Consider the following 26,883-nt stretch of genomic DNA (forward strand, 5'->3'; position numbering starts at 1 on the left):
ATATATTGGCATTTTTTTGGAGATGTGCAACAATTTGTAAAAACAGTTCCTTTCCTCTAGCTTACTGCATTATAAGAATACAGCATACAATTCACATAACATACATGTGTTAATTGAATTATCAGTAAGGCTTCCAGTCAACAGTAAGCAATTAGTAGTTAAGTTTTTGAGGAGTGAAAATTTATATGGATTTTTTTGACTGTGAAGGGGTTAGTACCCCTAAACCTTGCTTCAAGGATCAAATGTACACACAGTAGCTGATTAGATGGCTATACTATCTCAAATTTTAGTTTAGGAATCAGACAATATATGGGCCTATTGAGCTTTAGGGGACTTAGTGAAAAAAAATTTCAGAATAATAAAGGAAGCTAGTTATTTTGTGCAATCTTTGATTAAGCCTGCAAGAAACAGGCTTCCCTATCTTCATCCTCTCTATTCCTTTAATGCATTTCCACTCCACTGCCAATTATCTTTCTGATAGGTAAGTTTGATCTTGTTACTCAACTGCTCAAAACAACTGGCTCTTCATTGACTACAGAATAAAGCACAAATGACCAGCAGGGCCCAAGACATGCTCTCACCCACTGTCTGCCTACTTTCTGGTTTTATTTCTTGTCAGTATCCTTTATGACCTTAGACTCTAGCTAGAGAACTACCTGCAGATGCCCAAACATGTTGTTTTTGCTTGCTCCTCTATCATTGTCCATGCCTTTTCCTCTTCCTGAACTGCTTTTCCTCTTCCCAACTTACTATAAGCATTGTACTTACACCCTTAAAAACTAAGCTCAAGGGGGGGCGGAGACAAGATGGCGGCGTGAGAAGAGCAGCAGAAATCTCCTCCCAAAATCACATATATCTATGAAAACATAACAAAGACAACTCTTCCTAGAATAGAGACCAGAGGACACATTACAATATCCAGACCACATCCACACCTGTGAGAACCCAACGCCTCGTGAAGGGGGTAAGATACAAGCATCGGCCACGCGGGACCCGAGCGCCCCTCCCCCCAGCTCCCACCGGGAGAAGAGAAGGCAGAGCGGGAGGGAGAAGGACCCCAGGACTGCTGAACACCCAGTCCCAGCCATCCCAGCAAGAGCGCAGACACAGTGTGTGCGCGGGGGGCCCAGGATACTAGGGAAACAGGGCAGCAAGAACAGTGAGTGGGTACCGGAGGCCTGGCGCCAGAGGACATAAGAAAAGCGAGCGGCCATTTTTTTTTTCTGTTTTGTTTTGGCGAGCGCTTTTTGGAAGTCATAAAGGGATAGGGACCCCAATACTAGGGAAACAGGTCAGTAAGACCGGTGAGCAGATGGCTGAGGCTGGCTCCGGAGAATAAAGAAAAACGAGTGGCCACTTATTTTTTTTATTAAAAAAATTTTTTGTCTGTGTGTGGTTAATTTGTTTTGGTGGGTGATTGTTGGAAGTCTTAAAGGGGCAGGGCGGGGCACTTAATCAACAGGTAGAGAATCCGGGGATCTCTGGGCACACTAATCCCCTGGGCTGCAGGGAGGTCGGAGGACCCTTACAGAGATAAATAGTCTCCAGGTCGCTCCCCCTCCAACACGACTACACCATTTTGGAGTAGCTGCCCGAGCCAGGCCACGCCCACAGCAAAAGCGAAGATAAACTCCATAGCAGCCCAGCAGGAAGCAGAAACCCTGTCTGCGTGCAGCAGCGCAGCACAAGCCACTAGAGGTCGCTGTTCTCCCAGGAGAGGAGGGCCACAAACCAACAAGAAAGGAAGTTCTTCCAGCCGTCACTCGTCCCAGCTCTGCAAACTATTCCTATCACCATGAAAAGGCAAAGCTACAGGCAGACAAAGGTCACACAGACAACACCAGAGAAGGAGACAGACCTAACCAGTCTTCCTGACAAAGAATTCAAAATAAGAATCAAAAACATGCTGACAGAGATGCAGAGAAATACGCAAGAGAAATGGGATGAAGTCCGGAGGGAGATCACAGATGCCAGAAAGGAGATCGCAGAAATGAATCAAACTCTGGAAGGGTTTATAAGCAGAATGGATAGAATGCAAGAGGCCATTGATGAAAGTGAAATCAGAGAACAGGAACGCATAGAAGCTGACATAGAGAGAGACAAAAGGATCTCCAGGAATGAAACAATATTAAGAGAACTGTGTGACCAATCCAAAAGGAACAATATCCGTATTATAGGGGTCCCAGAAGAAGAAGAGAGAGGTAAAGAGATGGAAAGTATCTTAGAAGAAGTAATTGCTGAAAACTTCCCCAAACTGGGGGAGGAAATAATCGAACAGACCACGGAAATACACAGAACCCCCAACAGAAAGGATCCAAGAAGGGCAACACCAAGACACATAATAATTAAAATGGCAAAGATCAAGGACAAGGAAAGAGTGTTAAAGGCAGCTAGAGAGAAAAAGGTCACCTGTAAAGGGAAACCCATCAGGCTAACATCAGATTTCTCAACAGAAACCCTACAGGACAGAAGAGAATGGCATGATATATTTAATACAATGAAACAGAAGGGCCTTGAACCAAGGATACTGTATCCAGCACGACTATCATTCAAATATGACGGTGGGATTAAACAATTCCCAGACAAACAAAAGCTGAGGGAATTTGCTTTCCACAAACCACCTCTACAGAACATCTTACAGGGACTGCTCTAGACGGGAGCACTCCTAGAAAGAGCACAACACAAAACACCCAACATATGAAGAATCGAGGAGGAGGAACAAGAAGGGAGAGAAGAAAAGAATCTCCAGACAGTGTATATAACAGCTCAATAAGTGAGCTAAGTTAGGCAGTAAGATACTAAAGAGGCTAACCTTGAACCTTTGGTAACCACGAATTTAAAGCCTGCAATGGCAATAAGTACATATCTTTCAATAGTCACCCTAAATGTTAATGGGTTGAATGCACCAATCAAAAGACACAGAGTAACAGAATGGATAAAAAAGCAAGACCCATCTATATGCTGCTTACAAGAAACTCACCTCAAACCCAAAGACATGTACAGACTAAAAGTCAAGGGATGGAAAAACATATTTCAAGCAAACAACAGTGAGAAGAAAGCAGGGGTTGCAGTACTAATATCAGACAAAATAGACTTGAAAACAAAGAAAGTAACAAGAGATAAAGAAGGATACTACATAATGAAAAAGGGCTCAGTCAAACAAGAGGATATAACCATTCTAAATATATATGCACCCAACACAGGAGCACCAGCATATGTGAAACAAATACTAACAGAACTAAAGGGGGATATAGACTGCAATGCATTCATTCTAGGAGACTTCAACACACCACTCACCCCAAAGGATAGATCCACTGGGCAGAAAATAAGTAAGGACACGGAAGCACTGAACAACACAGTAGAGCAGATGGACCTAATAGACATCTATAGAACTCTACATCCAAAAGCAACAGGATACACATTCTTCTCAAGTGCACATGGAACATTCTCCAGAATACACCACATTCTAGGCCACAAAAAGAGCCTCAGTAAATTCCAAAAGATTGAAATCCTACCAACCAACTTTTCAGACCACAAAGGCATAAAATCAGAAATAAACTGTACAAAGCAAGCAAAGAGGCTCACAAACACATGGAGGCTTAACAACACGCTCCTAAATAATCAATGGATCAATGACCAAATCAAAATGGAGATCCAGCAATATATGGAAACAAATGACAACAACAACACTAAGCCCCAACTTCTGTGGGACACAGCAAAAGCAGTCTTAAGAGGAAAGTATATAGCAATCCAAGCATATTTAAAAAAGGAAGAGCAATCCCAAATGAATGGTCTAATGTCACAATTATCGAAATTGGAAAAAGAAGAACAGATGAGGCCTAAGGTCAGCAGAAGGAGGGACATAATAAAGATCAGAGAAGAAATAAATAAAATTGAGAAGAATAAAACAATAGCAAAAATCAATGAAACCAAGAGCTGGTTCTTTGAGAAAATAAACAAAATAGATAAGCCTCTAGCCAGACTTATTAAGAGGAAAAGAGAATCAACACACATCAACAGTAACAGAAAGGAGAAAGGAAAAATCACGACGGACCCCACAGAAATACAAAGAATTATTAGAGAATACTATGAAAACCTATATGCTAACAAGCTGGGAAACCTAGGAGAAATGGAAAACTTCCTAGAAAAATACAACCTTCCAAGACTGACCCAGAAAGAAACAGAAAATCTAAACAGACCAATTAGCAGCAAAGAAATTGAAGCAGAAATCAAAAAACTACCAAAGAACAAAACCCCCGGGCCAGATGGATTTACCTTGCAATTTTATCAGACATACAGGGAAGACATAATACCCATTCTCCTTAGAGTTTTCCAAAAAATAGAGGAGGAGGGGATACTCCCAAACTCATTCTATGAAGCTAACATCACCCTAATACCAAAACCAGGCAAAGACCCCACCAAAAAAGAAAACTACAGACCAATATTCCTGATGAACGTAGATGCAAAAATACTCAACAAAATATTAGGAAACCGAATTCAAAAATACATCAAAAGGATCATACACCATGACCAAGTGGGATTCATCCCAGGGATGCAAGGATGGTACAACATTCGAAAGTCCATCAATATCATCCACCAAATCAACAAAAAGAAAGACAAAAACCACATGATCATCTCCATAGATGCTGAAAAAGCATTTGACAAAGTTCAACATCCATTCATGATAAAAACTCTCAGCAAAATGGGAATAGAGGGCAAGTACCTCAACATAATAAAGGCCATCTATGATAAACCCACAGCCAACATTGTACTGAACAGCGAGAAGCTTAAAGCATTTCCTCTGAGATCGGGAACTAGACAGGGATGCCCACTCACCCCACTTTTATTTAACATAGTACTGAAGGTCCTAGCCACGGTAATGAGACAAAACAAAAACATACAAGGAATCCAAATTGGTAAAGAAGAAGTTAAACTGTCACTATCTGCAGATGACATAATACTGTACATAAAAAACCCTAAAGACTCCACCCCAAAACTACTAGAACTGATATTGGAATACAGCAAAGTTGCAGGACACAAAATCAACACACAGAAATCTGTGGCTTTCCTATACACTAACAATGAACCAACAGAAAGAGAAATCAGGAAAACAACTCCATTCACAATTGCATCAAAAAAATTAAATGCCTAGGAATAAACCTAACCAAAGAAGTGAAAGACTTATACTCTGAAAACTACAAGTCACTCTTAAGAGAAATTAAAGGGGACACTAACAGATGGAAACTCATCCCATGCTCGTGGCTAGGAAGAATTAATATCGTTAAAATGGCCATCCTGCCCAAAGCAATATACAGATTTGATGCAATCCCTATGAAACTACCAGCAACATTCTTCAATGAACTGGAACAAATAATTCAAAAATTCATATGGTAACACCAAAAACCCCGAATAGCCAAAGCAATCCTGAGAAAAAAGAATAAAGTAGAGGGGATCTCACTCCCCAACTTCAAGCTCTACTATAAAGCCATAGTAATCAAGACAATTTGGTACTGGCAGAAGAACAGAGCCACAGACCAATGGAACAGACTAGACAATCCAGACATTAACACAAACATATATGACCAATTAATATTTGATAAAGGAGCCATGGACATACAATGGCAAAATGACAGTCTGTTCAACAGATCGTGCTGGCAAAACTGGACAGCTGCGTGTAGGAGAATGAAGCTGGACCATTGTCTAACCCCATATACAAAAATGACTCAAAATGTATCAAAGACCTGAATGTAAGTTATGAAACCTTTAAACTCTTGGAAGAAAACATAGGCAAAAACCTCTTAGACATAAACATGAGTGACCTCTTCTTGAACATATCTCCCCGGGCAAGGAAAACAACAGCAAAAATGAACAAGTGGGACTATATTAAGGTAAGCTTCTGTACAGCAAAAGACACCATCAATAGAACAAAAAGGATCCCTACAGTATGGGAGAATATATTTGAAAATGACACATCCGATAAAGACTTGACGTCCAGAATATATAAAGAGCTCACACACCTCAACAAACAAAAAACAAATAACCCAATTAAAAAATGGGCAGAGGAACTGAACAGATAGTTCTCCAAAACAGAAATACAGATGGCCAAAAGACACATGAAAAGATGCTCCACATAGCTAATTATGAGAGAAATGCAAATTAAAACTACAATGAGGTATCACCTCACAACAGTAAGGAAGGCTGCCATCCAAAAGACAAACAAAAACAAATGCTGGCGAGGCTGTGGAGAAAGGGGAACCCTCCTACACTGCTGGTGGGAATGTAAATTAGTTCAACCATTGTGGAAAGCAGTATGGAGGTACATCAAAATGGTCAAAACAGACTTACCGTTTGACCCAGGAATTCCACTCCTAGGAATTTACCCTAAGAATGCAGCAATCAAGTATGAGAAAGACCAAAGCACCCCTATGTTTATCGCAGCACTATTTACAATAGCCAAGAATTGGAAGCAACCTAAATGTCCATCGATTCCAATTCATACCATATACATATACACAATGGAATACTACTCAGCCATAAGAAAAGGGCAAATCCTACCATTTGCAGCAACATGGATGGAGCTGGAGGGTATTATGCTCAGTGAAACAAGCCAAGAGGAGAAAGAGAAATACCAAATGATTTCACTCATCTGTGGAATATAAGAACAAAGGAAAAACTGAAGGAACAAAACAGCACCAGAATCACAGAACTCAAGAATGGACTAACAGGTACCAAAGGGAAAGGGACTGGGGAGGAAGGGTGGGTAGGGAGGGATAAGAGGGGGGAGAAGAAGGGGGGTATTAAGATTAGCATGTATGGGGGGGTGGGAGAAAGGGGAGGGCTGTACAACACAGAGAAGGCAAGTAGTGATTCTACAACATTTGCTATGCTGATGGACAGTGACTGTAAAGGGGTTTATAGGGGGGACCTGGTATAGGGGAGAGCCTAGTAAACATAATATTCGTCATTTAAGTGTAGATTAATGATACCCAAAAAAAAAGGCAGTTCCTGTGTGGAGACCTCCAATGAGTTCTACACAAGGGTATAAAGGGCATATAAAAGTGCAGGCAAAGGGTCTGTTTGTGTTTATACAGAGGATCAAAGCCTAATTGGGCTACCCCGAAAATGAACTAAGATACGATATGAAAAAGAACTTCCAATATCAGCACTCTCTGGAAGACTCATGCGGGAAGATGATCATCAAAAAACCCCAACAAAGATCCACACACTGCTACAGCTGTAGATGCACTCATCCAACCAATTCCTGGACTTGCCATGGGAATGAAGAAGGAGATATCTAAGCTGGCCTGTGCATACAGTAAAACAACAAATTTGACTGGATCTACATTGTTGGAACTCAACCAAGAATTAGGAGAAGTGCAAATTGTAGCGCTCCAAAATCTTACAACTACAGACTATTTACTGTTAAAAGAACATATGGGAGAGAGGGGTGGAAGATGGCGGCGTGAGTAGAGCAGCAGAAATCTCCTCCCAAAACAACATATATCTATGAAAATATAACAAAGACAACCCTTCCCAGAATAAAGACCAGAGGACACAGGACAATATCCAGACCACATCCGCACTTGAGAGAACCCAGCGCCTCGCGAAGGGGGTAACATACAAGCCCCGGCCCCGCGGGAGCCGAGCGCCCCTCCCCCCAGCTCCCGGCGGGAGAAGAGCAGGCAGAGCGGGAGGGAGACGGAGCCCAGGACTGCTGAACACCCAGCCCCAGCCATTCGGGCCATGTGCAGGGCGCTCGATACTAGGAAAACAGGGCAGCAAGAACAGTGAGCGGGCACTGGAGGCTGGGCGACAGAGGACATAAGAAAAGCGTGCGACCATTTTTTTTTTGCTTTTTTGCTGTTTTGTTTGGGCGAGCGCTTTTTGGAAGTCTTAAAGGGATAGGGACCCCAATACTAGGGAAACAGGGCAGAAAGACCGGTGAGCAGAGTCCTGAGGCTGGCACCGGAGAATAAAGAAAAACGAATGACCACCTTTTTTTTTTTTTTTTAATTAAAAAAATTTTTTTTTTTTTTAATTAAAAAATTTTTTTTTCTTTTTTTTTTTTTGGTGGGCGTTGTTTTGTTTTGGCGGGTGCTTTTTGAAAGTCTTAAAGGGGCAGGGCGGGTCACTTAATCCAGAGGTAGGGAATCTGGGATCTCTGGGCACCCTAACCCCTGGGCTGCAGGGAGCAGGGAGGCCCCTTACAGAGATAAATAGCCTCCCAGCAGCTCCTGCTCCAACGCGACTCCACCATTTTGGAGTAGCTGCCCGAGCTAGGCCACGCCTACAGCAACAGTGGAGATTAACTCTATAGCAGCCGGGCAGGAAGCAGAAGCCCTGTCTGCGCGCAGCTGCCCAGCACAAGCCACTAGAGGTCGCTGTTCTCCCAGGAGAGGAGGGCCACAAACCAACAAGAAAGGAAGTCCTTCCAGCCGTCACTCGTCCCAGTTCTGCAGACTATTCCTATCACCATGAAAAGGCAAAGCTACAGGCAGACAAAGATCACAGAGACAACACCAGAGAAGGAGACAGACCTAACCAGTCTCCCTGAAAAAGAATTCAAAATAAGAATCATAAACATGCTGACAGAGATGCAGAGAAATACGCAAGAGAAATGGGATGAAGTCCGGAAGGAGATCACAGATGCCAGAAAGGAGATCGCAGAAATGAAACAAACTCTGGAAGGGTTTATAAGCAGAAAGGATAGAATGCAAGAGGCCATTGATGGAATTGAAATCAGAGAACAGGAACGCATAGAAGCTGACATAGAGAGAGACAAAAGGATCTCCAGGAATGAAACAATATTAAGAGAACTGTGTGACCAATCCAAAAGGAACAATATCCGTATTATAGGGGTCCCAGAAGAAGAAGAGAGAGGTAAAGAGATGGAAAGTATCTTGGAAGAAATAATTGCTGAAAACTTCCCCACACTGGGGGAGGAAGTAATCGAACAGACCACGGAAATACACAGAACCCCCAACAGAAAGGATCCAAGAAGGGCAACACCAAGACACATAATAATTAAAATGGCAAAGATCAAGGACAAGGAAAGAGTGTTAAAGGCAGCTAGAGAGAAAAAGGTCACCTGTAAAGGGAAACCCATCAGGCTAACGTCAGATTTCTCAACAGAAACCCTACAGGCCAGAAGAGAAAGGCATGATATATTTAATACAATGAAACAGAAGGGCCTTGAACCAAGGATACTGTATCCAGCACGACTATCATTCAAATATGACGGTGGGATTAAACAATTCCCAGATAAACAAAAGCTGAGGGAATTTGCTTTCCACAAACCACCTCTACAGAACATCTTACAGGGACTGCTCTAGATGGGAGCACTCCTAGAAAGAGCACAGCACAAAACACCCAACATATGAAGAATCGAGGAGGAGGAACAAGAAGGGAGAGAAGAAAAGAATCTCCAGACAGTGTATATAACAGCTCAATAAGTGAGCTAAGTTAGGCAGTAAGATACTAAAGAGGCTAACCTTGAACCTTTGGTAACCACGAATTTAAAGCCTGCAATGGCAATAAGTACATATCTTTCAATAGTCACCCTAAATGTTAATGGGTTGAATGCACCAATCAAAAGACACAGAGTAACAGAATGGATAAAAAAGCAAGACCCATCTATATGCTGCTTACAAGAAACTCACCTCAAACCCAAAGACATGTACAGACTAAAAGTCAAGGGATGGAAAAACATATTTCAAGCAAACAACAGTGAGAAGAAAGCAGGGGTTGCAGTACTAATATCAGACAAAATAGACTTGAAAACAAAGAAAGTAACAAGAGATAAAGAAGGATACTACATAATGAAAAAGGGCTCAGTCAAACAAGAGGATATAACCATTCTAAATATATATGCACCCAACACAGGAGCACCAGCATATGTGAAACAAATACTAACAGAACTAAAGGGGGATATAGACTGCAATGCATTCATTCTAGGAGACTTCAACACACCACTCACCCCAAAGGATAGATCCACTGGGCAGAAAATAAGTAAGGACACGGAAGCACTGAACAACACAGTAGAGGAGATGGACCTAATAGACATCTATAGAACTCTACATCCAAAAGCAGCGGGATATACATTCTTCTCAAGTGCACATGGAACATTCTCCAGAATAGACCACATTCTAGGCCACAAAAAGAGACTCAGAAAATTCCAAAAGATTGAAATCCTACCAACCAACTTTTCAGACCACAAAGGCATAAAACTAGAAATAAACTGTACAAAGAAAGCAAAGAGGCTCACAAACACATGGAGGCTTAACAACACGCTCCTAAATAATCAATGGATCAATGACCAAATCAAAATGGAGATCCAGCAATATATGGAAACAAAAGACAACAACAACACTAAGCCCCAACTTCTGTGGGACACAGCAAAAGCAGTCTTAAGAGGAAAGTATATAGAAATCCAAGCATATTTAAAAAAGGAAGAGCAATCCCAAATGAATGGTCTAATGTCACAATTATCGAAATTGGAAAAAGAAGAACAGATGAGGCCTAAGGTCAGCAGAAGGAGGGACATAATAAAGATCAGAGAAGAAATAAATAAAATTGAGAAGAATAAAACAATAGCAAAAATCAATGAAACCAAGAGCTGGTTCTTCGAGAAAATAAACAAAATAGATAAGCCTCTAGCCAGACTTATTAAGAAGAAAAGAGAGTCAACACAAATCAACAGTATCAGAAACGAGAAAGGAAAAATCACGACGGACCCCACGGAAATGCAAAGAATTATTGGAGAATACTATGAAAACCTATATGCTAACAAGCTGGGAAACCTAGGAGAAATGGACAACTTCCTAGAAAAATATAACCTTCCAAGATTGACCCAGGAAGAAACAGAAAATCTAAACAGACCAATTACCAGCAACGAAATTGAAGCGGTAATCAAAAAACTACCAAAGAACAAAACCCCTGGGCCAGATGGATTAACCTCGGAATTTTATCAGACATACAGGGAAGACATAATACCCATTCTCCTTAAAGTTTTCCAAAAAATAGAGGAGGAGGGGATACTCCCAAACTCATTCTATGAAGCTAACATCACCCTAATACCAAAACCAGGCAAAGAACCCACCAAAAAAGAAAACTACAGACCAATATCCCTGATGAACGTAGATGCAAAAATACTCAACAAAATATTAGCAAACCGAATTCAAAAATACATCAAAAGGATCATACACCATGACCAAGTGGGATTTATCCCAGGGATGCAAGGATGGTACAACATTCGAAAGTCCATCAACATCATCCACCACATCAACAAAAAGAAAGACAAAATCACATGATCATCTCCATAGATGCTGAAAAAGCATTTGACAAAGTTCAACATCCATTCATGTTAAAAACTCTCAGCAAAATGGGAATAGAGGGCAAGTACCTCAACATAATAAAGGCCATCTATGATAAACCCACAGCCAACATTATATTGAACAGTGAAAAGCTGAAAGCATTTCCTCTGAGATCGGGAACTAGACAGGGATGCCCACTCTCTCCACTGTTATTTAACATAGTACTGGAGGTCCTAGCCACGGCAATCAGACAAAATAAAGAAATACAAGGAATCCAGATTGGTAAAGAAGAAGTTAAACTGTCACTATTTGCAGAAGACATGATACTGTACATAAAAAACCCTAAAGACTCCACCCCAAAACTACTAGAACTGATATCGGAATACAGCAAAGTTGCAGGATACAAAATCAACACACAGAAATCTGTGGCTTTACTATATACTAACAATGAACCAACAGATAGAGAAATCAGGAAAACAACTCCATTCACAATTGCATCCAAAAAAATAAAATACCTAGGAATAAACCTAACCAAAGAAGTGAAAGACTTATACTCTGAAAACTACAAGTCACTCTTAAGAGAAATTAAAGGGGACACTAACAGATGGAAACTCATCCCATGCTCGTGGCTAGGAAGAATTAATATCGTTAAAATGGCCATCCTGCCCAAAGCAATATACAGATTTGATGCAATCCCTATGAAACTACCAGCAACATTCTTCAATGAACTGGAACAAATAATTCAAAAATTCATATGGAAACACCAAAGACCCCGAATAGCCAAAGCAATCCTGAGAAAGAAGAATAAAGTAGGGGGGATCTCACTCCCCAACTTCAAGCTCTACTATAAAGCCATAGTAATCAAGACAATTTGGTACTGGCACAAGAGCAGAGCCACAGACCAATGGAACAGACTAGAGAATCCAGACATTAACCCAGACATATATGGTCAATTAATATTTGATAAAGGAGCCATGGACATACAATGGCGAAATGACAGTCTCTTCAACAGGTGGTGCTGGCAAAACTGGACAGCTACATGTAGGAGAATGAAACTGGACCATTGTCTAACCCCATATACAAAAGTAAACTCAAAATGGATCAAAGACCTGAATGTAAGCCATGAAACCATTAAACTCTTGGAAGAAAACATAGGCGAAAACCTCTTAGACATAAACATGAGTGACCTCTTCTTGAACATATCTCCCCGGGCAAAGAAAACAACAGCAAAAATGAGTAAGTGGGACTATATTAAGCTGAAAAGCTTCTGTACAGCAAAAGACACCATCAATAGAACAAGAAGGATCCCTACAGTATGGGAGAATATATTTGAAAATGGCACATCCGATAAAGGCTTGACGTCCAGAATATATAAGGAGCTCACACGCCTCAACAAACAAAAAACAAATAACCCAATTAAAAAATGGGCAGAGGAACTGAACAGACAGTTCTCCAAAAAAGAAATACAGATGGACAACAGACACATGAAAAGATGCTCCACATCGCTAATTATCAGAGAAATGCAAATTAAAACTATCATCAATGAGGTATCACCTCACACCAGTAAGGATGGCTGCCATCCAAAAGACAAACAACAACAAATGTTGGCGAGGCTGTGGAGAAAGGGGAACCCTCCTACACTGCTGGTGGGAATGTAAGTTAGTTCAACCATTGTGGAAGGCAGTATGGAGGTACATCAAAATGCTCAAAACAGACTTACCGTTTGACCCAGGAATTCCACTCCTAGGAATTTACCCTAAGAACGCAGCAATCAAGTTTGAGAAAGACAGATGCACCCCTATGTTTATTGCAGCACTATTTACAATAGCCAAGAATTGGAAGCAACCTAAATGTCCATCAATAGATGAATGGATAAAGAAGATGTGGTACATATACACAATGGAATACTACTCAGCCATAAGAAAAGGGCAAATCCAATCATTTGCAGCAACATGGATGGAGCTGGAGGGTATTATGCTCAGTGAAACAAGCCAAGCGGAGAAAGAGAAATACCAAATGATTTCACTTATCTGTGGAATATAAGAACAAAGGAAAAACTGAAGGAACAAAACAGCACCAGAATCACAGAACTCAAGAATGGACTAACAGGTACCAAAGGGAAAGGGACTGGGGAGGATGGGTGGGTAGGGAGGGATAAGGGGGGGAGAAATAGGGGGGTATTAAGATTAACATGCATGGGGGGGTAGGAGAAAAGGGAGGGCTGTACAACACAGAGAAGGCAAGTAATGATTCTACAACATTTTGCTATGCTGATGGACAGTGACTGTAAAGGGGTTTATAAGGGAGACCTGGTATAGGGGAGAGCCTAGTAAACATAATATTCGTCATGTAAGTGTAGATTAGTGATACCAAAAACAAAGCAAAAAAAAAAAAAAGGGCAGTTCCTGTGTGGTAACCTCCAACGAGTTCTACACAAGGGTATAAAGGGCATATAAAAGTGTGGGTAAGGAGTCTGTTTGTGTTTATACAGAGGATCAAGGCCTAATTGGGATACCCCGAAAATGAACTACGATACGATATGAAAAAGAACTTCCAACATCTGCACTCTCTGGAAGACTCATGCCAGAAGATGATCATCAAAAAACCCCAACAAAGATCCACGCACTGCTACAGCTGTAGATGCACTCATCCCACCAGTTCCTGGACTTGCCATGGGAATGAAGAAGGAGATATCTAAGCTGGCCTGTGCATACAGTAAAACAACAAATTTGACTGGATCTGTACTGTTGGAACTCAACCAAGAATTTGGAGAAGTGCAAATTGTAGCGCTCCAAAGTCTTACAACTACAGACTATTTACTGTTAAAAGAACATAAGGGATGTGAACATTCCCCAGGAATGGGTTGTTTTAATTTGTCTGATTTCTCTCAGACTGTTCAAGTTCAGTTGGACAATATCCACCATATCATAGATAAGTTTTCACAAATGCCTAAGGTGCCTAACTGGTTTTCTTGGTTTCACTGGAGATGGCTGGTAAGTACAGATATGCTTTGGTTATGTAACTATACTCCTATTATGTTAATGTGTGTGCGCAATTTAAGTAGTAGCTTAAAACCTATATATGCTGAAGTTACTCTACAAGAAGATATGTCAAAGAAATAATCAATCTTCCCATGTTTTCTTCCACCTGCTACTTCTATAACTTTTCTTCTTCCTTCCTAATTACAACCCTTAAATAGAATTCGTGCCTCATATCAAATTTACCGAGTATCATAATTCTTCCAAGTGGTAAAGATACCTCAAGACAAATGCTGGGCATAGAAGCCACAGGGCATAAATATGCAAAGAAGTAAAAAGCTAACCTTTTCAAACAATAAGGCTTCCCTCTCACTTACCAACTTCACATTTCCCTGTATGGCCCCGGAAGATGACTGGTTAGCCAGAGACAGGTAAGATTCCTCAAGGGAGGAACAACCTAAGACAGGCACAGTCGCAGGGGGGCCATCAGGTGAGAAATTGGGGATCAACAGAGGTGAGGCTTAGAACCTCACCCCCCCTGTTCTGAGAGAAATCTTCTGCATACGTGGATGTTTTATTGCCCTTGTCTAGCTTGGATTAACACATAGTCTACAGGCACACACCTGATCATCTACATTTGCTCTCTTACAACACTAAACTATGTTTTCTACCTTTATGTTGTATCTACCTACCACTTCAGCATTTTATTAAAAATAATAAAGAGAGAAATGTGGTATCCACATATAAATCAAGTATAAAAATCAAATGTGTATTCATATTTGAACTGACTGTTTATAGTTCATAATGCATGAGCAAAACCAAAAGTTTCTGTGATGACTGCCCTTGTACTGTTCACCATGTAACTTATTCACTATGTAAGAATTTGTTCTCCATGTAAGAACTTGTTCGTTATGCTTCAGAAGATTGGAGACTGACGAAAATTAGGCTTGGGGTGGATTAATGATTGTGCATTGAGCATTGACTCCCCTATACAGAATTTTATTGTTGTTAACAACCATTTGATCAATAAATATGAGAGATGCCCTAACAACAACCAAAAAAAAAAAAAAAAGAGAGAAATGTGGTATCCACATATAAATCAAGTATAAAAACCAAATGAGTATTCATATTTGAACTGACTGTTTAGAGTTCATAATGCATGAGCAAAACCGAAAGTTTCTGTGATGACTGCCCTTGTACTGTTCACTATGTAACTTATTCATTATGTAAGAATTTGTTCTACATGTAAGAACTTGTTTGTTATGCCTCAGAAGATTGGAGACTGACGAAAATTAGGCTTGGGGTGGATTAATGATTGTGCATTGAGCATTGACTCCCATATACAAAATTTTATTGTCGTTAACAACCATTTGATCAATAAATATGAGAGATGCCCTCACAAAAAAAAAAAAAAAAGGACAGACTTCCAATGGTAAAATAAATAAGTAACCGGGATGTAATGTATAGCATAAGGAATATAGTCAAGATATTGTAACAGCTTGGTAGGGTGATAGCTGGAACCTAGAATTATGTATATGAATGTTCTACCACTGTGTTGTACACTTGAAACTAATGTAATGTAATACTGTGCGTCAACTACCCTTCAATAAAAAATAATTATTTAAAAAAAAAAAAAAAAAAAAAGAACATATGGGATGTGAACAGTCCCCAGGAATGGGTTGTTTTAATTTTTCTGATTTCTCTCAGACTGTTCAAGTTCAGTTGGACAATATCCACCATATCATAGATAAGTTTTCACAAATGCCTAAGGTGCCTAACTGGTTTTCTTGGTTTCACTGGAGATGGCTGGTAATTATAGGTATGCTTAGGTTATGTAACTATACTCCTATTATGTTAATGTGTGTGTGCAATTTAATTAGTAGTTTAAAACCTATACATGCTGAAGTTACTCTACAAGAAGATATGTCAAAGAAATAATCAATCTTCCCATGTTTTCTTCCGCCTGCTACTTCTATAGCTTTTCTTCTTCCTTTCTAACTACAACCCTTAAATAGAATTCGTGCCTCATATTAAATTTACCAAGTATCATAATTCTTCCAAGTGGTAAAGATACCTCAAGACAAATGCTGGGCATAGAAGCCACAGGGCATAAATATGCAAAGAAGTAAAAAGCTAACCTTTTCAGACAGTAAGGCTTCTCTCTCACTTACCAACTTTACATTTCCCTGTATGGCCCCGGAAGATGACTGGTTAGCCAGAGACGGGTAAGATTCCTCAAGGGAGGAACAACCTAAGACAGGCACAGTCGCAGGGGGGCCATCAGGTGAGAAATTGGGGATCAACAGAGGTGAGGCTTAGAACCTCCCCCCTCCCCCTTTCTGAGAGAAATCTTCTGCATACGTGGATGTTTTATTTCCCTTGTCTAGCTTGGATTAACACATAGTCTACAGGCACACACCTGATCATCTACATTTGCTCTCTTACAACACTAAACTATGTTTTCTACCTTTATCTTGTATCTACCTACCACTTCAGCATTTTATTAAAAATAATAATAATAAAGAGAGAAATGTTTTATCCACATATAAATCAAGTATAAAAATCAAATGAGTATTCATATTTGAACTGACTGTTTATAGGTCATAATGCATGAGCAAAACCAAAAGTTGCTGTGATGACTGCCCTTGTACTGTTCACCATGTAACTTATTTACTATGTAAGAATTTGTTCTCCATGTAAGAACTTGTTTGTTATGTGTCAGAAGATTGGAGACTGACGAAAATTAGGCTTGGGGTGGATTAATGATTGTTCATTGAGCATTGACTCCCCTATACAGAATTTTATTGTTGTTAACAACAATTTGATCAATAAATATGAGAGATGCCCTCACAACAACAACAACAGAAAAGTACACACTTCCAATTGTAAAATAAATAAGTAACCGGGATGTAATGTATAGCATAAGGAATATAGTCAAAATATTGTAACAACTTGGTATGGTGATAGCTGGTACCTAGATTTATCATGTATATAAATGTTGAATCACTGTGTTGTACACCTGAAACTAATGTAATGTAATCCTGTGTGTCAACTGCCCTTCAATAAAAAATAATTATCTATAAAAGAAAGAAAAAAAAAAAACTAAGCTCAAAAGTCACCCCCTCTGAATCTACAGATTCAATGCAGTCCCTATCAAAACACCAATGGCATTTTCCACAGAACTAGAACAAATAACCCTAAAATTTGTATGGAACCACAAAAAACCCAGAGCAATCTGAAGAAGAAAACAAAGCAGAAGGTATTGTGAATCCTGGTTTCAAACTATACTACAAAGCTATAATGATCAAAACAGTATGGTACAAGCACGAAAATAGATACACAGATCAACAGTGCAGAACAGAGTGCCTAGAAATAAACCCATGCTTATATTGTCAATTGATCTACAACAAAGGAGGCAAGAACATGCAATGGGTAAAAGTCTAATAAACAGTGTTCAGAAAACTGGACAGCTACATACAGCAGACTAAAACTGGAACACTTTCTTACACCATACACAAAAATAAACTTTAAACAGATTAAAGATGTAACTGTAAGACCTGATACCATAATACTCCTTAAAGAAAATACAGGAAGTAACTCTTACTGTCCTGAGCAATTTTTTTCTGAATATGTCTACTCAGGCAAGGGCAACAAAAGCAAAAATAAACAAGTGGGACTATATCAAACTAAAGGCTTCTGCACAGTGAAGGAAACCATCAACAAAATGAAAAGGCGACCTATGGAATGGAAGAAAATCTTTTCAAAAGATATAACCAAAAAGGGATTGATGTCCAAAATACATAAAGTGCTCATACAACTCAACACCAAAAACACCAATCCAATTAAATGGGCAAAGGACCTGAATAGACATCTGTCCAAAGAAGACAGATGGCCAAAAGACATATGAAAAGATGCTCCACATCACTAATCATCAGGGAAATGCAAATCAAAACCACAATGAGGTATCACCTCACACTAGTCACAATGGTTAGGATCAAGAAAAGAAAAAAGAAATAACAAGGGTTGGCAAGGATGTGAAGAAAAGGGAATGCTTGTGCTCTGCTGGTGGGAATGTAAATTGGTACAGCCACTATGGAAAACAGTATGGAGGTTCTTCAAAAAATTAGAAATAGAAATACCATATGGCCCCATAATTGCACTTCTGGGTATTTACCTGAAAAAAAACAAAAACAAAAACACTAAATTCGAAAATATACATGCATCCTTATATTTGCTACAGCATTATTTACAATGGTCAACATATGGATGCAACTCAAGTGTCTATAGAGAGAAGAATGAATAAAGAAGATGTGGCATGCACACACATGTGCACACACACAAACACACAATAGAATATTATTTAGCTGTAAAAAAAGAAAGAAGTTTTGCTATTTTCAACAACACAGATGGTCCTAGATGGTATTATGCTAAGGGAAGTAAGTCAGACAGAGAAAAGACAAATACTGTACGATTTCATTTACATGAATCTAAAAAATAAAACACAAATACTCATAAATAGAACAAATTGATGGTTTCCAGAGAGGAATGGGGTGTGGGAATGGGTGAAAGAGTTGAACAGGATAAAGAGGTACAACTTCCAGTTATGAAACAAATAAGTCACAGGGATGAAAAGTAAAATATGGAATATAGTCAATAACACTGTAATAGCTTTGTATGGTGACACTGTAACAACATATATCACGGTGAAAATTTCATAATGTATATACTTCTCAAAATCACTATGTTGTACATCTTAAACCAATATAATATTGTGTATCAACTGTACTTCAATTTTTAAAGTCATTACCACAGAACTTACAGAAACAAAAGAATTATAAGGGGACATTATAAATAAAATCTGTGCCAAAATATTGGACAAGACAAAATGTGCAATACAAATTACTAAAACTGACTCAAGAAGAAATAGAAAATATGAAGAGGTTTATAAAAATTAAAAAAATTTAATCAGTAATTTTTTTAAAACTACCTACAAGGAAAATCCCAGGCCCAGACTGCTTCACTACAAATTCTTGGTAGTAGAATTGGTAAATTCTACCAAACATTAAAAGAATTAATGCCAATTCCTCACAAACTCTTCCAATAAATACAAGAGGTAGGAACCCTTCCCAACTCATTCTATAAGGCCAGTATTACCCTGATATCAAAACCAAAGATTATCACACATACACAAAAAGGTACAAATATATCTTATAAATACAGACATTAAAATCCTCAACAAAATACTACTAATTCATCTAGCAACACGTAAAAAGAATTATATACAATGACCAAGTGGATTTACCACAGGAATGAAATGTTGATATAAACCAGAGAATCAAGTAATGTAATACACCAACCATATCAATATAATAAAAGACAAAAATCACATAATCACCTCAATATACGCAGAAAAAGCACTTGGCAAAATCCGACACTTCTTCATGTTAAAAACACTCAACAAAGTAGGAACAGAAGGGACCTTCTTCAACCTGATAAAGGACACCTACAAAGCTAACACCATACTTAATGATGAACAATTGATGCTTTTTCCCTCTAAAAGCAGGAACAAGAAAGGACTTCTGCTCTTGCTACTTTTATGAAACACGTACTGCAGGTTCTAGCCATGGCAATTAGGCAACAGAAAGAAATAAGTCATTCAGATTGGAATGTAAGAAGTAAAACTATCTGCATCTGCTGATGACAAAATCTTATAAAGAATATCCTAAGCCATTTACAAAAAAACTATTTGAAATAAGTAAGTTCAGTAAGGTTGCAGGATACAAGATCATATACAAAAATCAGTGGTATTTCTATATACTAGCACTGAACAATTCCAAAAAGAAATTAAGAAATAGTAACATGAAAAAGAATAAAAGATTTAGGAATAAACTTCAAAAAGAAGTAAAAAACTTATTCTATGAAAACCACAAAACATTGTTGAAAGAAGTTAGACTAAATAAATGGAAAGATAGCCCATGTTCATGGATTGGAAAACTTAATATTGTTAAAATGGCAATACATCCCACATTGATCTACAAGTTCAATGCAATGTCTATCAAAACCCCAGCTGGCTTCTTCACAGAAATTGACAAGCTGATCCAAAAATTCATATGGAAACTCAAGAGACCTAGAACAGCTAATCTTGAGTAAGAACACAGCTGGATGACCCATACTTCCTGATTCAAAATGTATTACAAAGCAACAGTAATAAAACAGGATGCCACTGACATAAGGATAGACATAGAATCAAAGGAACAGAACTTAAGAGTCCAGAAATAAACCCTCACATTTATGGTTAACTGATTTTCAAAAGGGTGCCAAAACAACTCAATGGGGAAAGAATAGTGCTGGGATAACTGAACAGTCACATGGAAAAAATGAATTTGAATTTGGATGTTTACCTCACACAATATAGACAAATTAACTAAAAAATGGATCAAGACCCAAATAAAACGGCAAAAACTATAAAAATCTTAGAAGAAAACATAGACATGTTTTCATGACTTTGGATTAGGCAATAGTTTCTCAGATATGACACTAAATCACAAGCAATAAAAGAAAAAGTAAATGTGAATGAATAGCCAACAAGCATATGAAAAGATGCTCTACGTTGCTTAGTCATCAGTGAAATGCAAAACAAAACCAAATGAGGTATCACCTTACACCAGTCAGAGTGGTCTCTATCCAAAAGGCAAGAAATAATAAGTGTTGACAAGGATGTGGAGAAAAGGGAACCCTCTTACACTGTTGGTGCGAATGTCAATTGGCACAACCACTGTGGAAAGCAGTATGGAGGTTCTTTAAAAAACTAAAAATAGACACACCATACAACCCAGTAATGCCACTTCTAGGAGTTTACGTAAAGAAAACAAATCCCTGATTCACAAAGATATATGCACCCCTATGTTTAGTGCTGCATTATTTACAATAGCCAAGTTATAGAAGCAACCTAAGTGTTGATCAACAGATAAATGGATAAAGAAAATGTGGTACATAAACACAACGGAATATTACTCAGCCATAGGGAATATTACTCAGCCATAAAAATGAGAAATCATGCCATTTGCAACAACATGGATGGACTAGAGGGTATTAAGCCAGGTGGAGAAAGACAAATACCATATGATTTCACTTATTTGTGGAATATAAAAGCGAAACAAAACAAAAGGAACAAAATAGCAGTAGACTCATAGACACCGAGAAATCACTGGTAGTTACCATGGGGAAGGGGTTGGAGCGGGTGGTAGGGAGGCTGAGATAAAGGGGCACAAAAATTCTCAATCATAATATAAGTTGGTCATGGGGATAGTAGAGTAGAGATAGTCATGGAGAATATAGGCAATGATTCAGAAACATCTTCCTATGTTGACAGATAGTAACTGAACTAATGGAGGTGAGGATTTAATAATATGGGTAATTGTTGAACCACTGTGTTGTATACTTGAAACTAATATAAGATTATTATCATTGATACTTCAATAAAAAAAGTAAAGGTGAATTCACCTTTGTGCTTCAAAGGATACAACTGAGAAAGTGAAAAGACAACCCACAGAATGGGAGAGAATACTTGGAAGTCATATATCTGACTAAGTACTTGTACACAGAATATATAAAGAAGCCCTACAACTCAATAATAGACAATCCAATTAATATACAAGCAAAGAGTGTGAGTAGACATTTCTTAGAAGACATATAAACAGCCAATATGCACATGAAAAGTTGCTTAACATCTTTAGCCATTCAGGGAAATGCAAATTAAAACCACAATGACATATTATTTCAGACCCACTAGGATGGCTATAATCAGAAAGATAATAAATGCTAGAAGATTTGGAGAAACTGAAATCCTTATGAATTGTTGGTGGGAATGAAAAATGGTGCAGCAACTTTGGAATATAGTCTGTCAGTTCATCAAATAATTAAACACAGTTACCATATGACCCAGCAATTCCCTCCTAAATATATATCCAAGAGAAATTAAAACATGTCCACACAAAAGTACAAATGTTCATAGCAGCATTATTCATAATATTCATAAATTCCAAAGGTGGAAGCAACTTAAATGTTTATCAACTGATGAATGGATCAATAAAATGTTATATATCGATACAATGTAATATTATTCAGCAATAAAAAGGAATAAAGTATTAATACATTCTACAACATGGATGAACTTTGAGAACATTATGCTAAGTAAAAGCAGTCAGTTACAAAAGACCACATGCTGTTTGACTCCATTTATATGACATGTCCAGAATAGGCAAATTTAGAAACAGAAAGTAGATTAGCAGTTGTCTAGATCTAGATTGGAGGGGTGAGATCAGTGAAATGAAGGTGACTGCTACAGTATACAAGGTTTCTTTTTGGGGTGATTGAAATTTTCTAAAGTTGATTGTGATGATGGTTGCACAACTCTGTGAATGTACTACCAGCTACTAAACTATAACCTTTAAATGGGTGAATTGTATGGTATATGAATTACATATGAATAAAGCTGCTATCAAAAGTAAAGTCACCCCTCTGCAAATCTTTCCCTGGACTACCCACCTCTCCAACTCTCCCAGTCCTTCCACTATTGCAAGCTCCAATGAGCTCCCACACTTGTACATACTTTTATTACACAGCATTTGCCACACTGTATTATAATTACTAGTATAAATGTCTATCACCCCAACTTGAATGTATTTCAAGGTAGGAGCTAAGCTTGACTCCAATCTCTTAAATGAACATATACAAGTCTTCTCATATCGAAGCAGCATGTGCAAGCTATTTGGGAGTCTGCTTTTCCATCAAATAGTTTTTCAATGCGTGGAAATTGAGTGCACAGAGTTGTCATATTCGATACTGTCATAGTATAACTCAGATCAAAACATCATAGCCTGCTTAGTACTTTATCTTGGGGAATCTGGTTGTGCCCAACTTTCAACCATTACAAACACTTGCTGAAAGTATCTTAAACATATTCCTTATTTTTCCTCTTTCTGAACCATTTCCCTAAGGTATCCTCCTCAAATCAGAATTATGAGGTCAGAGAGCATTAACACCTGGGTGTCTATTTGCCTAAAGCCCCAAAAATATTGCAGTTAAGAGTATATCTTGTTCCTTAAAGTTGATTCAAACTTCTGATTTTTCAAAGAGCTAGGATAAATAAGCAGTTCTATTTTGTAATTTTTTTTTTAGTTTAACTCTTGGACCCATCTGGAATTTATTTTGGCTTACAACATGAGGTATGGATTCATAGTGAGTATTTTTCATAAAGTTAATCAATTTACCCATAAAGCATATTTAAAAATTCTTACAAAATATGGATTATTGAGTAAATAGCATTGAACTACTAAAAGCCAACTGGGTTAAAAAACAAACAAACTGGATACCTATGTCAATCTGTATAATAAGATAAATTTTAGATGGAGTAAAGCTTAAATGTAAAAATGAAACAATAAAGTATCTGAAAAGAACATGGAAGATTAAAAAAATTATGGAGAAGACCATGACAGCCATAAAGGAAAATACTGGTAAGTTTAATACTGCATAAAATATTTTCTTAGGCTTAAAACTAACAAATCATAAATAAAGCTGAAAGGCAAACAAATGGGAAAAACATATACAACACTTGACAAAGGGTTAGTGGTTCTAGTAAATAAAAGAAATATGAAGGAAGGACATGTATGAATAGGAGCAAAATGACCAATAAACATGTGAAAAGATTTCAACCACAATAATAACCAAAGAAATGAAAACAAACAAAAGACAGTGTTCTTCATCTACCTAGCAAAGATTTAAAGCACTGAACAAATCATAAACACATACAAGGGAAATGGACCCTCTTTTACTGTTTCCATGGTTATGTAAATTGGTACCCCATTGGTAGAAAGCCATTTGGTAATGTGTATTAAAATGTAAAATATACAGAATATTTGACTTACCAGCGGCACAGCTGAGATATTAAAAGGTTCTCATAAGTATAAAAATATACAACATAAATTACTATGGACAATAAAGGCTGCAACATAAAAAAATCAGTATTTTCATATATGCAAAAAAATAGTCAATTAGAAAACATCAGGTAAGATTCCAGTTACAAAAAAATCAATATAACCAGAAATATGCAAGATCTAGATGAATGAGACTTAAAAACAGGCTTGAAACACAGTAAGGTAGAACTGAACAAATACAAAAGGCATGTAATGTTCTTGAATAGAAATCCAGTATCATAAAGCTATCAATATAAAGCATGTTACACGAAAAATGGAATACTATGCAGCTATTTAAACTGATAGTAGAAGTTTGTATTTCAGTCCAAATTAGGCCAGTCCATTAGCTGATTCTTCAATTTTTAATGTCTGTTTCTCCAAACAAATCCTGCTTTTTTCTTCAAGGTCCAGCACAAAGCTGCCTCCTTTATTGCCTTTCCTAGTCCTCAGGAATGGTACTGGTTGCTTTGTTCTCTCCATTTCCATCTTAAGAGCCTTATGACACTCTTACACCACTTTACTTTGCCTAATTTATTCTTTCTATATTCATCTCCCAAACCATGGTAAGCTACTTAAGAGCAGAATCACATTCCCACAGTTGCCAAAACATGATAGGTATTTTATGTTGGAAGCACAAGTAGCTAATAAATTTTTTAGAAATACTCTGACTTTACTACAAAGACAGCTGCTTGAGAATAAATAGATATTGTAGCTTTAAAAAAAATTGTCATAGCAAAAGTTTAAAAGAATGGGTTTGCTCAGTACCAATAAAGACAGAGCAAAAGGAGTGTTCTTATGTACCATTGGTGAGAGCAGAGAAGGCAGAGACCACTATCGAAAGCAATTTGGCAGTATGAAGCAAGAACCTTAAAACAATTCGCACACTTTGACCTTGTAGTTCTACTTATGAGAAATAAAAAAAGACCTAGATACAGTGATTGCAGTGGGGTGTGGGGGGGACTTGATTGTGGGTGAATGTAATAATCACATGTTACTCATGTGAAACCTTCATAAGATTGTATATCAATGATACCTTAAAAAAAAAAGACCTCAGTCATAGAGATAGATGATTGTTACAGCAATTATCTAAAACAAAGGAATGGCCAACTGAATTATGGCACAAATTATATATGTATACCAATATAGATAATACTTAAAAATAATTTGTAATAATGTAAGTGAGGGAAATGCAAGGGAAGTTTACACATACACACACACTTATTACACATACTTAAAACAAAGTAAGAAAAACTTAAACACAGAAAAGAAAACAGAAAGGTAATACGCCAAAATTCGAATAGTGGTCTGCAAATAGTGGGTTTAAGTGTTTTTTCTTGTTTCTAACATTGTGTTTTCCAAAATAAGTATATACTACTTTCATAATCAGAAAATAAACAAAGGCCGATTAAATAAATGTGAGAATTATGGGAAGAAAGGACCCTTACCCAAGGAGGTCACATTTCCATATGTCTCCAGCATCACATCCCAGTACAAAGCCCTCTGAATTGGGCCCAGACATGACCATTCCTCTGAAGTGAAGCAAACTGATACTTCCTCAAACATCACCAATTCCTGAAATAACAGGTATGTCTGAGATTATCTATGGCCAGGAGCTCCCCTACTGAAAGGTTCCTTTAACTTCTGGGGAAGGGACACACTGTGAGGCCAGGAAGTGGGCAAGGGGTATCAGGCAGGAAACCCCACATGAAGTTTGCCTTCCACTAGCATGGACCTTGATTTGGAGATGGGAACTGACTGAACACCTAAGTACCAGGATTAGAAAGAGCGCTTCAGCCACAATTAGGTAGTGCAGATAGGGCCTTAGGATGGAAAGAGGTTGCAAACCTTACCTGGGGCTGCGCTGTTAGGAGCATGAGGGCCATTAACTGATTTCTTGGGTTCTCTTCCTGGGAAAGTGCAGAAGCTTCAGGGGCAGGAGAATCTGAAGGAGAAAAAGCTGCATGTGAGATTACTGCTATTCCTACCTACTCCTCAAGTCTAATATCTTCTACAAACAAGGAGTTCAGAAAGACCCAGAACTCCCACCATAGACAAAGATGGCTATGGAATGACCTACAGACCTTTTCTGAGTGACCTACATATGCAGGGCTGGAATAACACAAAGAGTAGCAATAAGAATGGATAAAGGGTCAGAGGAACCCAGGAGAGAATGAGGGAGAATAGCAGAAAGAGCTTGGGACCATAAAGGATTCATACACAGGGCAGGAGAGGAGGCACCTATCTGGGAATAGGGGAATGAGCCACAGTAAAGGTCCTGAGAAAGTCCAAACACAGGGCCACTGAGTAAGTACCATGTTGAGGATCCTGGACATTGAACACCACTGGGTCAGTAAAAGCATTTGGATAAAATTCAACAGACAAGGGGCTGCCAGTGGGTGTATGAAGTGTTGTTCCTGTAGTGCTCATACCCTCCTGGAAAGTGTCCTGGTCCTTGATGAGGACTGGAACCTGAGGAAAGCAAAACAAAATGAGCTGACTCTTCTTGTACCTCCAGAAAATGGACTCACCTAACCACCACGGACCTCCTTCTGCCCACAATCTAGAACTGTGAGATCAGAGAAACCCACCTCAAGTATGGAGCATCAAAACAGCAGTAAA

At 38.4% G+C, this 26,883-nt stretch overlaps 1 protein-coding gene across 2 annotated transcripts in view; it reads right to left on the reverse strand.

The window, feature by feature from the left end:
* Positions 1–26,883, reverse strand: part of ZNF197 (zinc finger protein 197) — a 41,379-nt gene that overhangs the window by 7,157 nt on the left and 7,339 nt on the right. For both annotated transcript variants that reach the window (XM_036883904.2, XM_036883903.2), the window contains exons 3-5: positions 26,577–26,733; positions 26,115–26,206; positions 25,710–25,836 (exon numbers count right to left, since the gene is read on the reverse strand). In XM_036883904.2, coding sequence (XP_036739799.2) covers positions 25,710–25,836; positions 26,115–26,206; positions 26,577–26,733 — 376 coding nt within the window. The remainder of the gene's footprint in view (positions 1–25,709; positions 25,837–26,114; positions 26,207–26,576; positions 26,734–26,883) is intronic.

The sequence above is a fragment of the Manis pentadactyla genome, chromosome 1 (genome assembly GCF_030020395.1).
Source record: "Manis pentadactyla isolate mManPen7 chromosome 1, mManPen7.hap1, whole genome shotgun sequence".
Taxonomy (NCBI): Eukaryota; Metazoa; Chordata; class Mammalia; order Pholidota; family Manidae; genus Manis; species Manis pentadactyla.